This window comes from Rhopalosiphum maidis, chromosome 1, assembly GCF_003676215.2.
Source record: "Rhopalosiphum maidis isolate BTI-1 chromosome 1, ASM367621v3, whole genome shotgun sequence".
NCBI lineage: Eukaryota > Metazoa > Arthropoda > Insecta > Hemiptera > Aphididae > Rhopalosiphum > Rhopalosiphum maidis.
This window is the reverse complement of record NC_040877.1, coordinates 25,249,140-25,262,285: the sequence shown is the minus strand read 5'-3', so window position 1 is coordinate 25,262,285 and position 13,146 is coordinate 25,249,140. Positions and strand designations below refer to the sequence as shown.

The 13,146-nt window shown below is 25.2% G+C and overlaps 1 protein-coding gene across 1 annotated transcript; it reads right to left on the bottom strand.

Moving 5' to 3' along the window:
- Window positions 1–2,507: 2,507 nt before the first annotated feature.
- LOC113560501 (sarcoplasmic calcium-binding protein) lies at window positions 2,508–11,329 on the bottom strand. The gene is given in 7 exon segments (XM_026966407.1): window positions 2,508–2,672; window positions 3,226–3,306; window positions 4,467–4,610; window positions 5,971–6,138; window positions 7,916–8,035; window positions 8,554–8,577; window positions 11,297–11,329. Coding segments are annotated over 7 exon segments (735 nt in total).
- Window positions 11,330–13,146: the final 1,817 nt, after the last annotated feature.

The following is a 13,146-nucleotide window of genomic DNA, read 5'->3' as shown; positions in this document are numbered from 1 at the left end:
AATATGCAAATGGTAGAAATCTTCTTCCCTAATTATATTTAAAACCCAATATTTTTTATGGGGTGCATTTAATGTCCCCATAGATTCTATAATATCTATAACTCACCTAGGACTTAGACATACTAAAGGTATTATAACATCTATATAAATATTTTGTTATCTAATTAAAAAATGATTGCAATTTTTGAAAACATTTTTGACACACCCCCCACTATCTTTTTAAAAATTAACCATTGTGACATTTACCTGCTAAATATAAATACATTACACGCGTTATATATATTATACCATTAGTATGATTTGCGGGGCCTTACGAATTATAAATTTACAAATCACTTATAAATACATTCGAAGTCAAAATATTTCAGAAAAATTGTCCATCATTTAGTATGGAAGCAGAAAAATTAATATAGTTTTTGCATTATACGGAAAAAGCAATATAATATTAGTATATAGCAATAATAGACGATAACATATCTCCTAGGAGCAAATTAAGGATACACGAGTAGTGCACGGAACAAAATCTCCAGAATTTTTTTAAAGTATTACTGTACCTCTTGGTTTTCTACCTTTTTCTTACGATATTTTCTCTATTATAATATCTAAAATATGATGCTTCACACGAAAATTTTTAATTTAGTTTTAAGGATTTTTTTTGGCATTATTTCTACATAAAACATAACATTTTATGATATGAAATAATTTAATTTTAAATATCAATTTTCTTATTATTTTTATGGAACGCGATAAAATTCAAACACAAATCTAAGTAATAAACCACGAAGTCCGGAGTCTGCTTGACTGCTTCCTCCCACTTCCAAGGATGATTATGAGAATATGAGGTTCTACGTAATCTATTCAATGTGTCTGTATGGCTATATCATATAATATATTTGTAGGTATACATTTTATTATTAATATTATACAATATTATGTATGAAGCCTTTAGAGTTACACTTTAGATTGTTGCCACATCGTTTGAATGACAATAAAACGTACTCCGTTCGTTAATAATAATTATTGTCCCTACAATGCGTGGCCCGAGTCACAATATATTATAATTTATATTGTGATATATTTTAGGTACACAAATCATTCATACCGGATGCGACTTGGCAGTACGATCTACGTGCATTATTTGTTATAACTTAGAACATGTTTTATTTCTTTCAGTCAAACACTTACAAAAGACGAGTTAAAAATTAAATTAAAGATACCTGCATTATCATCGAGTTTTTTTTTTATTTTGAAACTGTAACAAATGTTAAACTTTTAACCGTTTACATGAATACTTATAAACATACAAGACTTACATAGGTAATACATTATGTACTATATTCCCGTTCTCGTCCATTATTATTTACGAAAACAATATCAACTTCATATTGTCCAACATGGACACCAATATGATTATAATTTCAAATTCTCAAAGAGAACAATATTGTTCAAACACCACACTCTCTAATTGCAATAATGCAGTTATACGAGTCGTGTGACATAATCGAATTTAAGCCTAGTTAAATTTATTATTTACGAATTCAGACCGTTTAAAATCTAGATTAATATACACGTTGTATTAGAAATATTTAAATATATAGAATATATTATTTGCCTATATGAGGGTATTGTATAGATACTAAATTTATCTTAGTTTTTATTACTATTTATATGTAATTCGTAATTAAGTATACAGGTTATTCACATCACACTACGTTATATTTTAATTTTCAAAAAATTCGACATCGTCGCTATTACTTGAAATTAATATCCGTATAAAAATATCATAACTGTTGCCAAATGTCTAATTCCTGTATATATGCATAGGTAGTGTAGGTATACCTGTGTAGTTTTACGGTAAATAACGATAAGTCTTATTGAACACGGTTATAAATCAATCGCATAAACGATAATAATCATATGATTTATTATATAGTCAAACTAAAAAATGTATTATACTTATAGCATATACATATAGCTACCGTATAGTTAGGTTACTATACTTTTCGTTTTTAAAATGCAAAACTTACCTTTTATAAACGTTGAACTGTTGCCTCGTGATAATACTGACAAATGGACAATATAAATCGGTTAAAAATGCACTCTTATTTACACAATAAGTAAATTAAAATAGCAAATCATACACGTAATTTCGTAAATGTATAAGGTTTATTAGATGCAAAATTTATATTTTATTATAATATAATACAATAATATAAATTGGCAATAACCGTTGCAAATTTAATTCTCGTATTCATATTACATACCTACAATAAAGTTCTATGATAGATGGGTAAATAAGTAAAACAAATATTTTAGATAATATCTTCAATGTTTAATGACAATTGACAAGTAGGCATAGGTAATATTAATATCAAAATAAGCAAGTATTGAAGTATATTATGTTAAATTATTAAATAATTATTTATGTATAATCACATACATTATGTATAAACATTATACAAATTATTATAGCTAAGTGTACACAATAGATTATGTTATAATTATTGTTAGTTGTACTTATAGCTGACGTTGCCGTTGTTTATTGTTGCATCTTGATCTTACATTTTATCTTTATTGTGAAACAAATGCTTTTTTATAACCAACATTAAATCTTCCAGTTTAATCATTTCATCTTTGTCGTTTACAATGCCCAATGACTTTATTAAGTTGGCCTGTATAACAAGCCGAAAATGCAAAATGAATATCGACTGATTATCTGCATGTATTCTAATACTCTAAGAAACCACGAAACATGCATGAAGTTATGCACTAACAATTAGTGAAATATGCACTAAAAATGTCAATGCTTCATACAATAAATTTACAATATTATTTATTCATGACTTGGTATGGACCAATAAAAAGTATTCCTAAAATATTAAAAACCGTGTATAAAATAAACAAATCTAAATTACGAAAAATAAATAGATAAACTTGATAAAAAAAAATGTATGAAAAATGAGCTTTTAATTTTAAATATATGTTAGTTATCCGTGTATTTTATTTCACTAATTATGCAATAAAATATTATAATTAGCACATTGGTTTAAAAAGTTTAAATATATGCGAAAAAAATTTTGTCTTGCAACTCGTACTTTTAATTTGAATTTAAAATAACATTTATGTATATGAATATTCATTAAATTCACAGCCATATTTAAGACCAAGAATTCAAAATAAACACAATAATATGTTGATTGTAATTTGTATGTAATTATGTATTACCTTCTTTGATGTCCCAATACATTCTAAAAATTTAATATATTCTTCTTTTGAAATGTCACCATTTTGGTCTTTATCAACAGTCTGTGTGGAAAACAATGGTTTTAATTATTTTTGCAGTAATAGTTGAAATAAATCAAAATCGATTTCTAAGATTACAAACATTTTTATGCTAATAAGTACTTTAAACCCTAAGGCGAGTTATATTGAAATTTATTCAAATAAATTTATTATATATTAGTATTGGACATTGTTAAATATTTATGTTAATTAGTTATAATTATTAAAAACTAAAAAGTATATCTATGCGTTAAGCTAAATAAAATAAATAGTTTATTGAAATCGAGTAATACATAAAAACACTTAACTATTTAAATTTATTATTTATAAAAATTATTCAGAGTATCTGATTTCAAAAATTATGTAATTAAATATTAGATAATGCAAATATGCTATCATATAAATAAACAGCGTATATTTGAAATTCAAGATAATTAAAAATTAAAATTTTAAGAATCATTTTTTAAAAACTATATTAAATATATACGAGTATATGAATTTCTCTAAAAATATAATGTATATATGTAATATATTAGTTAAATATACCTACGTAATTAGTTATTATACGTATAATTCTTATAATCAAATTAATTGTTATACATGTTATTACAACTAAAACTTAAAATATTCAACGAAGATTTTTCTTAATAGTATATCATCAGTACTATTACTACTATATATTTAATTTATGTATTTTTACATACAGATTTTAAAAATATAATGCGAGTGAATGTTATGCTCTCTGCCCTTTAAATAATTTACCAATAACTAATATATGCATCTAAACACTATAACAGCAGTCATTAAAGTATTGTACAATTTTGTACAATTACTAATTAGTATTATTAAATCATATTAATACTATCCATATTATAATGCGTATAAGTTAATTGCTTACTTATAGTTTATATAAATACAATAAAAAATATATTTATAATAAGTTTAAACATCAAATAATTCTATAATAATTGTATTTTTGTAAATGCTCAATAATCATAAGTTTAAAATAGTATACATATATAATATCTAAACAATACATCGGGGAAAATTAATTTGGGTATATTGCAACATGCATATAATATGTCAAAAAACGCGGAGCCTGTTAAGCTCCGAATCCAGCGCGAAGCCTACCCTAGGGATAACAGGCATAGTATATTAATATGTTTTACTAATTAATTACGTACCTTAAACAAATATGGTAAAAGTTGAATAACTTCATCTTTCAGACCCTCGTCGTTTTGTTTTACGTATTGAATATACTTCAAATATTTCTCTACCGTAACGTAATCGAATGGATCAATGCATCCCCAATGTTTGTACCATAAGTTCTATAACGGGATATTTAAATTTTATATATTTATATGGAAAATATAAAAAATATTATATCAAGTAAATCATATTTAAAAATATCTTGCAGTTTTTTATTTAAATATGTGTATATATAACAGATATCAGGACCTTCGAGAGGACGAGGGCAGAGGGGGCTCAGAGCTCTGGGCACGGGCTTCCGGGGGTGGGTGTCGTTGTCCAGGCCATTTATACGAAAAATTGTTAATATTTGCTATACTAAAATCGAATGAAATTATGATTTTTAACAATCCTTAAAAAACTGTTACAAAACTTATTTTATCTTCTTAAAGCAAATAGAATGACTTTTAATTAAACAAAAATTAGTAAATTTTAGTTTAAAGTTTAGTAAATTAAATAGTTATTAAAATTCATAAAGCTCGGTGGCCGCCGCCCACCAGTAATTTAAAGCAATACATGATATTTTGTATGATACAATTTATTTTAAGAATTATCTTATTTTATGATATAAGACAAGATTATAGTTTATACATTGTAATACAAATGTAGTTGGTCTTTATATTATGTGTGCTAATGAGTTATTTCAATGGTATTTGGTCGATAACGACTAACTTTACTGTTTAATAGTTTACTGGTAAAACGATACCCAAATAACTTATAGGAGATAAGCTTACAGGTTAAATCCCAAGTTTAAAATTGATATATTTAGCCAATTTTGTTAAAAAGACACTCGCCTTGAGACAATTGCAATGCCATCAAAACTTTAAATCTGAAAAATGTATTTTCTAACCTATTACTATGGCTTTTTGGATATTTACCAAAATGCCTGCCACAGTAGCAATATTCTTATAATTCCTCAAATTCTTTATTCGTGTACTTTACTTTTTTTTTAAAAACTTGTTTATTCATTTTGATGATGATTATTCTAACATGTCTTTACTATTTCATATTGCATATTTTCTGAAGAACTGATTAAATTTAATAATTTGGGGTGTTCTGAAAGAAATGTATTTTTTGGTCGGTAAATATAATACTATTACGTATACAGTTTATGTCTCCGACAATGATTTCATGTAGGAATAATTATGGTAAAAACAAAAATTCAAAATTACAACTGAAAAGTATAGATTCAAATATTCTATTCAATAATATCATACAAATTTAAAAAAAAAAATGATTTTCTTATAGAATAAATTTATAAATTAACAGTAGGTAAGGCAAAACACGCGATTAATACGGGATAGACTTGAAAATACTGGACAAAAGGCGTCCAAAAAGAAGTTTTATCAGAACAACAGGACACAAAACTTAAATAAAAGTCAATCCTGTACAAAACAAAACGTAGGTATGGTTACTATAATTTATAATCTTTAATCGTACTTCAATTACTCTGCTAAACAAAAAACTTTGTTCGTCCGTCATGTTGTTTAATTTTGAAAAACGTTCGGTCAGCTCCTTTAAATCTTCAATAGATACAACACCGTCATTGTTCACATCCAATAGCTCGTGATAAAGAGTCAAATTCGATACCCATTTAATGTCCGGTTCCTATTAAAAAATGTTAAGTAAACAAAATACATATTTAAAAAACTGTAATGTATAATGTATATGTTATACGCTTACGCATAGCACATTTAATATTTAGTGGAGGTATAATTAATAAATAAATAATTATCTGCCCTCTGGAGTACACTGTCGGAGGGAAGTAAACAAGGAATAAGCAGTACCAGTAGATTCAGAAACGGTAGTTTTCTGTATGGTACGGCTTCCAATATGTTATGTATGTATATTGAATATATTATATACAAAATTAGTGAATACATTAAAAATATATATTTTAAATTAAGAATTATACAGTATTATGTGATTATTATATAATTTTGATAACACGATGAAAGATAATAAGTAGATATAAAATGTATGTTTGAACATTATTAACTTAAATATATCTTGTAACTATTATAATTCCTAAAAGAATATTTTATTTTATTATTATTATTATTTGTCATTATTTTGTACATATTTACTTTTGGTTTTGCGATATGTTTGCATGGCAATTCTATCAAAGTTTAAGCAACTTCAATGTTACATAAATATTATTAACCACTTACAAAGATTAAAATGACGCAATAGTGCAATCACTCATCTCATCTGTCTCGCGCAATATATAAAGTATATAGACGATAGGCATATTATAGTATAGTAAAATTGACGACCACGTTTCATAGACATCATTTTACCACTTTATTAGGACGTCAATTAAGTATCATTTAAATTTGTCATTAAATTAAGTATATAATTGCCAATACATTACATACAAGATTCAACTATGAGGTAAAAATTCACACCCTTGTGTACAAATGACGCGATGCAATGACGTAAAATTTTTTTTAAATAATTAAAAACTTCTTATAAATCAAAATATTAAAAAAAGCTTTTAAGTTTCAACCTAACACAGTAACACAAATACTTATATTGTTTTTAATAGGTCAAAAATAAAAATCATAATGAATGAAATACAATGAGTAGTTATAACTTTATAGGTACATATACACTATACAGCTATAATACTACACTATATATGTGTGTATGACAGTGATAACTGATTTCACTATTGCACCTTCTAATTGGTAATATTATAATTTCTACAAAGTACACATATTTAGCCATATAGGTAAATTAATATTTTAATAAATATATATATATATATATATATTTATACATTTTTATTAAAACATTTAATGTGATTTTATAGGCAGTAAATAATTGAATTCAAAAAGATATATTATTTATTTTAATTTTAAATTGGAAAATAATTATAAAGTTGGCGTGTATAGGATAATGCCAATTAACAATTTCACCTTGACATCACTCCGCAAATTAATAAGGTAAGACTATAATTACTCTTAGACTCAGCTGACTCTTCATGAAAATATGATTTATTTTATTTGTTCATCTCCTAAATAGATGTCATAATACTTATAATTTATAAATAATAAAACATTTTCATTTACGCCACTGAAGGTAATTGATTTAAAAAAAAAAAAAATAAAGTGATTCATCAACCACACTCCATGCAATACATGATGCGTATAATTAAAATAATTATAATTCAATATTCTAAGGTTTTTTTTTATGTATTAGTGATATATTTATACAGTTGTACACTAATACAAATAACAAGTATATAGGTATTAGCAAAGTGGTATTACCCTAGCTAGTACCTACCTTAACGTATTAATGTATTATAATTAGGTATCTTCTAAATGAGGTTATTATTATAGTAATATTATACACGATAATTCCGATAAAGTATTATTCTTACTGTGGTTGTGGTTGCATTGTTCTTTTGCGTACACTGGTCGTTCTCGAATAATTTTCTGCTTATTATAAACTTATTTCCATTATAAACAGTTTTCACACAGTAATTGACTGCAGCAGATCTCTAGTTATGACAATAAATAATTTAAAACAATTAAAAGCTTGTAAATTCAAATGGATTGAAAAAAAGTTTGTCTAGGTACCCACCTAGTTTATATAGGTAAATAAATACTACCAATGGCGTACTTATAGTTACATATTGGGATGGTTTTAAATCCAGATATTGGGCTACTTTATCTGGCAAAAAAAAGGGATTCCAGAAAACAATATCACGTCAAAAAAATGACAAGGAAAAGCCATTCTTGTTAGTTTATATCTATAACTATTTAATATACATATATATTGTAGTTATTTGTCGTTTCTCAATAACTTATAGCTTATATTTTAACTAAAATTAAAAAAATTTAATTATTTGTTTTTGGTCTACTTAAAAATTTGAGATCGCCAGTTAAAAATAAATGCTTTATTTTTATAGGTTGAATTTGGTACTATTTTCCATTAAGAATTTTAATAATTAGTTTTAAGTCTCAACAGTAAAAATTAAGAGGCAAATAAAGTATTGAAATTTATCATAATATCTACCTGCTTAACAGACGGCAACGAGTACTAACACTGGAGCTCATGACATGCTGTATTCTATTATTATGCATAAACAACACTATTGTATTTCTACTTTATTGTTATTGACGATTTAATAATATGGTTTTATACGAGTATACTGTTATGATGTATGTTTTTTCTGTCAACACGTTTAATGACGCGTGTAGATACCTGCTCTGATTAAAAGTTAAAAGCTCAAATAAACAATTATAATGAAAATAATACTAGATCAATTTCTATATAAACGATTTATTTGGTAGTTACCTATTATAAAACGTACCGATTGCACATAAACATTCATATTATTTTATACCCCGTGATAAAAGTAAGACCTCGAACAATACTTGATACCTATATAATGTATTTGCAGTTATACTTTAAAATGGTTGACACCATTGACGACGTCACGTTATTTCAATTTGTAAGAATAGGATCACATAAATATACATATGTATAATGTTTTACTGTATCAGTAAAATAAAAAAAAACATGAAAAATAAGAAAACATCAAATGATCGGCACACGACGCTGTAATATCCGGTCGGACTGACTGTGTAATATGTATAAATTGGATAAAAAGAATAAATTCTATTTAAATGCTAATAGCGTTTCAGAAAGATAAACGACTAAAAATCGAACTGTCGTCGTCCCGTACTCGCGTCGATGAAAACGCATTAGATAGACATACGATTTACACGACTGAAAAATACCCATAACCTCACAAAGGTATCTGCGCAAATTTGATTCCATAAAACATTTTTATCTTTTTACAATTATTTGTATATACTTAAAATTAGATAAAAAATATTTAAAACAATACATTGAAAATAAAGAAAAGAAATTATCAATTACAGATTGGAATTGAATGTCTCTCTAATTTGATTTTGATATACAGTGAAACTTCCAACTTTCATATAACGAAGTCGAATAAGCAACAAATAAAAATCGTTATATGGAAGAATTTGTTAAATAGAATTACGTATTAATTAACAATGAAGGTCATAGTTCTTAAAAATATTTCGTTAAACAGAAAAATAGTAAAATGGAAATTCGTTGTATGGAAGTTTTACTGTATTAGCCTGAAACTAAAACCTATATGGCTATATGTACCTAAGGTGTGTTATGCAAATTGTATTCACCATATTTAATGATTTAATTACGATATTTAAAAATTTTGTTAAATGTAAGCTGGAAAATTTTTAGAGCTGATGCGGATTTTCTTTGCGAACATTTTTCTAATTTTAAACGTATATCTTTATTTTCTTTTATTAATAAATCTTTTCGTTTTCCCGACAACGAATTAAAACAAACTGAATGACGTGACGATATTAATATTTTAACGACGCGACGTACCTACAACGATATATTACACTGATATAAAAATAAAATTGGTTTTATTACTTAAACCGATTTGAAAAGCCACGAAATCGATTAAAAAAAATGTTAATAAAAGTGATTTAATTATTCGGTACTTGTTGATTCTAATCTAACTAGGTATATAAGGTCAATTTAATATTAGTAACATAATATGTGATTAGGAATTTTTTTTGTGCTTATTCCAATAAACGGTTGATTCCTATTTTCATCTGTATTATTATTTATTATTGGTATTAAAAACCTATCGCATAGTAGAACTATAAGCTAGTTTTAAGTCTATGATACCATTGATTATACCTACCTACCTGCCCACATAACACGATTACGAATAATGACATGCGGGAAGACTTATTTGTTTTTGTATTTTTTTTCGTATACGATACTTATATTCATAAAATATTGTATCCTTAGGAGGGTTATAAATAAAAATAATAAAACATGTGAAACATTTGTAAAATATAATTGATGAATTAAACATGATGAGTTATATAATTATGCTATTGGTAGGAGCAGCAACGTTAGGAATTGATGGTCGGATAATGAATAAAAATATATATCTATATAATATATATTTTCCCCCTCACCCATTATAGAATTTTTGTAATACATCACCTATGTAGGTACATATTTTTATTGCATCTGTAATAATTAAATTGTTAAATAAGTAATGAATAATATTATGAAACCAAGGAAATCGCTTTGCTGTATAAGTTTTAGACATTTTTGTACCAATGTAACTAGTCAGTTGTCATTGAATTACATTTTAATCTTTTTTAGTTATTAGACAAAGACAAACATTTTATCATACATACATCGAAAAAAAACCAAAAAGTTAAGTACCTAGGTATCAAAAATAGCCTAAATATGTCGAAGATTAATTCATTAACCTATTAGGAATCGATAATAATATTTAGTGAACAATTCTCTACTTATTACATTTTAAATTAAAAACAAAACTGGTTTTACGTGAAAGTTCCAATTATTCTCTTATTTGTTTTTTTTTAAGTACCTACTTAGCATTTTCAACTTACCCCACCCTTCAAAGTAGGTACCTATCAATTAAAATTTATTTTCTATCAGTAACCTCGCTCAAAGTTGATGACCAAAGCATAATAATTATCTAACGCTTCAAAAAAAACACATGATTTAAAAATTGTATAAAACAATGGCAGTATAATGTATAGAATATTTTTTATATAATATACAGAATTCATACAATGTAATCAATGTATAATTATTGACCATTTTAAATATTATTAAATTCCCATAACCAATTGACCATGAGGTATATACTCTCATTTAAATTAAATGCTATTATTTAAAATTATCAACTTTTTGTAAGACTTACCATATGAAATACAAATCTTGTAGAGTTGAACATCTTGTATAAAAAAATTACGAATCAAAATTATTTTTTCTATTTAATAGCTTATAGAAAACCAAAGCATCAATTGGTCTGATGGCTGTAAAAGATATAATAAATCAAGAATAGGTGTACCATAAACATGACATGTTTTTATTTGTTTAGATTAATGATTATTATGGAATAAGGTACAAAATACATACCTAATGGTTCAATTTGAGTAAATGTCTCAAATGTATTAAGCTATAAACATGTCAAAGTGCATAAAATAAATACATTTATCGATTATTTATTTAATAAAGAGTAAAGACTGGACTATGTAATTATTATATAATCATAAAGAATATAAACATAAATACGTATAGCCATTTATTTTCACTGAAAACATTAAGGGCTGTCACACCAACGTCCAACATTTTTTTTTCTGTCTATCTCGCACATAATATGGGGACAAAAATATTCCGTATTTATAAGATTACGACTCACTAGTTCAATTTAGGGCAAAGGCGCCTATTATTATGTTACATTTCACAAAAAAGAATATTTCCTGCATATTGACTGGATAGATTTTTAATATTATTATTTTTGAATAAATTATTAATAGTTAAAACTAATCGAATCAATAAACATGAAATATTCTTCTTTGTAAAATATAAAGTAGCCGCTCAATATATTTTCCTTATCTTAAATAGGGGGGGGGGATTAGGAAGTTATAAAAAAATGTTTAGAGCAGCCTTCCAGTCTAAGAGTGGCGTGCGTAGACTTAAATTTCTTTTAGAGACTGAAAGGCTCATACTTATACTTATACTTAGAACCCATACAATTTTTAAAAATACTTTTTCTTATTTGTGAATTAAAAACTATGGATATTTATATTTTATAAGTACATAGTACATAAAATCGAGTTTAATGTACATAAGACATACATTTGTTGAAACTGTATGACAAAAGGTTTTTGAAATTAAAAATTTTTTTTTGAAATTGTTATAAATCTAAGTACCTATGTAAAAAAAATAATACATTACATAAAAATAAATATAAATTTTGGTTTAATATTTAAAATTAAATATACACATTGTATTGTAATACATAACATGTGAACATACATTTATTATTTTCTTGCTATGTATAAATGTATAATAACTATAATAAAATAGTTTTCATTTTTCACAGCATTAATTTTAGTCAATATCATCACTATAGAGTTCGAAATACTAAAAATACGAAAGTTAACTAAAAATATTCGTTCAAAAATTCAACTTGTAACTGGTGTTACACTAAATAATTTTTAGTACAGTATAAAATTCATGATTATTAAGTCTATAATATTGTTAACAAACAAAAAAAAATATTATATATTATATACTGTTTACATTACTCATTACTGAGTAAAATACTAGCGCAACATCAAGAACTATAGCTGAAATTTTTTTTTGTTTCAAAGGAGATAACAATAAGATCAACAATGGTATGGAGTTGGTGAAAAATAGCAATTTTTTTTGGTCAAAAACCAAATTAGAATCCTATAGTATGATAATTTTTTTTCATGAAATTAATTTTTTGAAGCTTTTTATTATTTTCATAATTAATGTTATATAAATTATAAACCATTATTCTTAAGAACAAAGAACAATGTTAAAAAATTATACTAAGAAGAAACTTAAAAATTATATGGTAAATTAATAGTTGATACCAATGATACCATTTAGATTAGTTAATTAATTACATTATCATTGATTATTATTATTTAAATTAAGTTCACACATACTTCATTTTAATGTTAAACTAGTACGAAAGTTAAAAGAAAAAATTAAACATCTACTGGCCTCAATCTT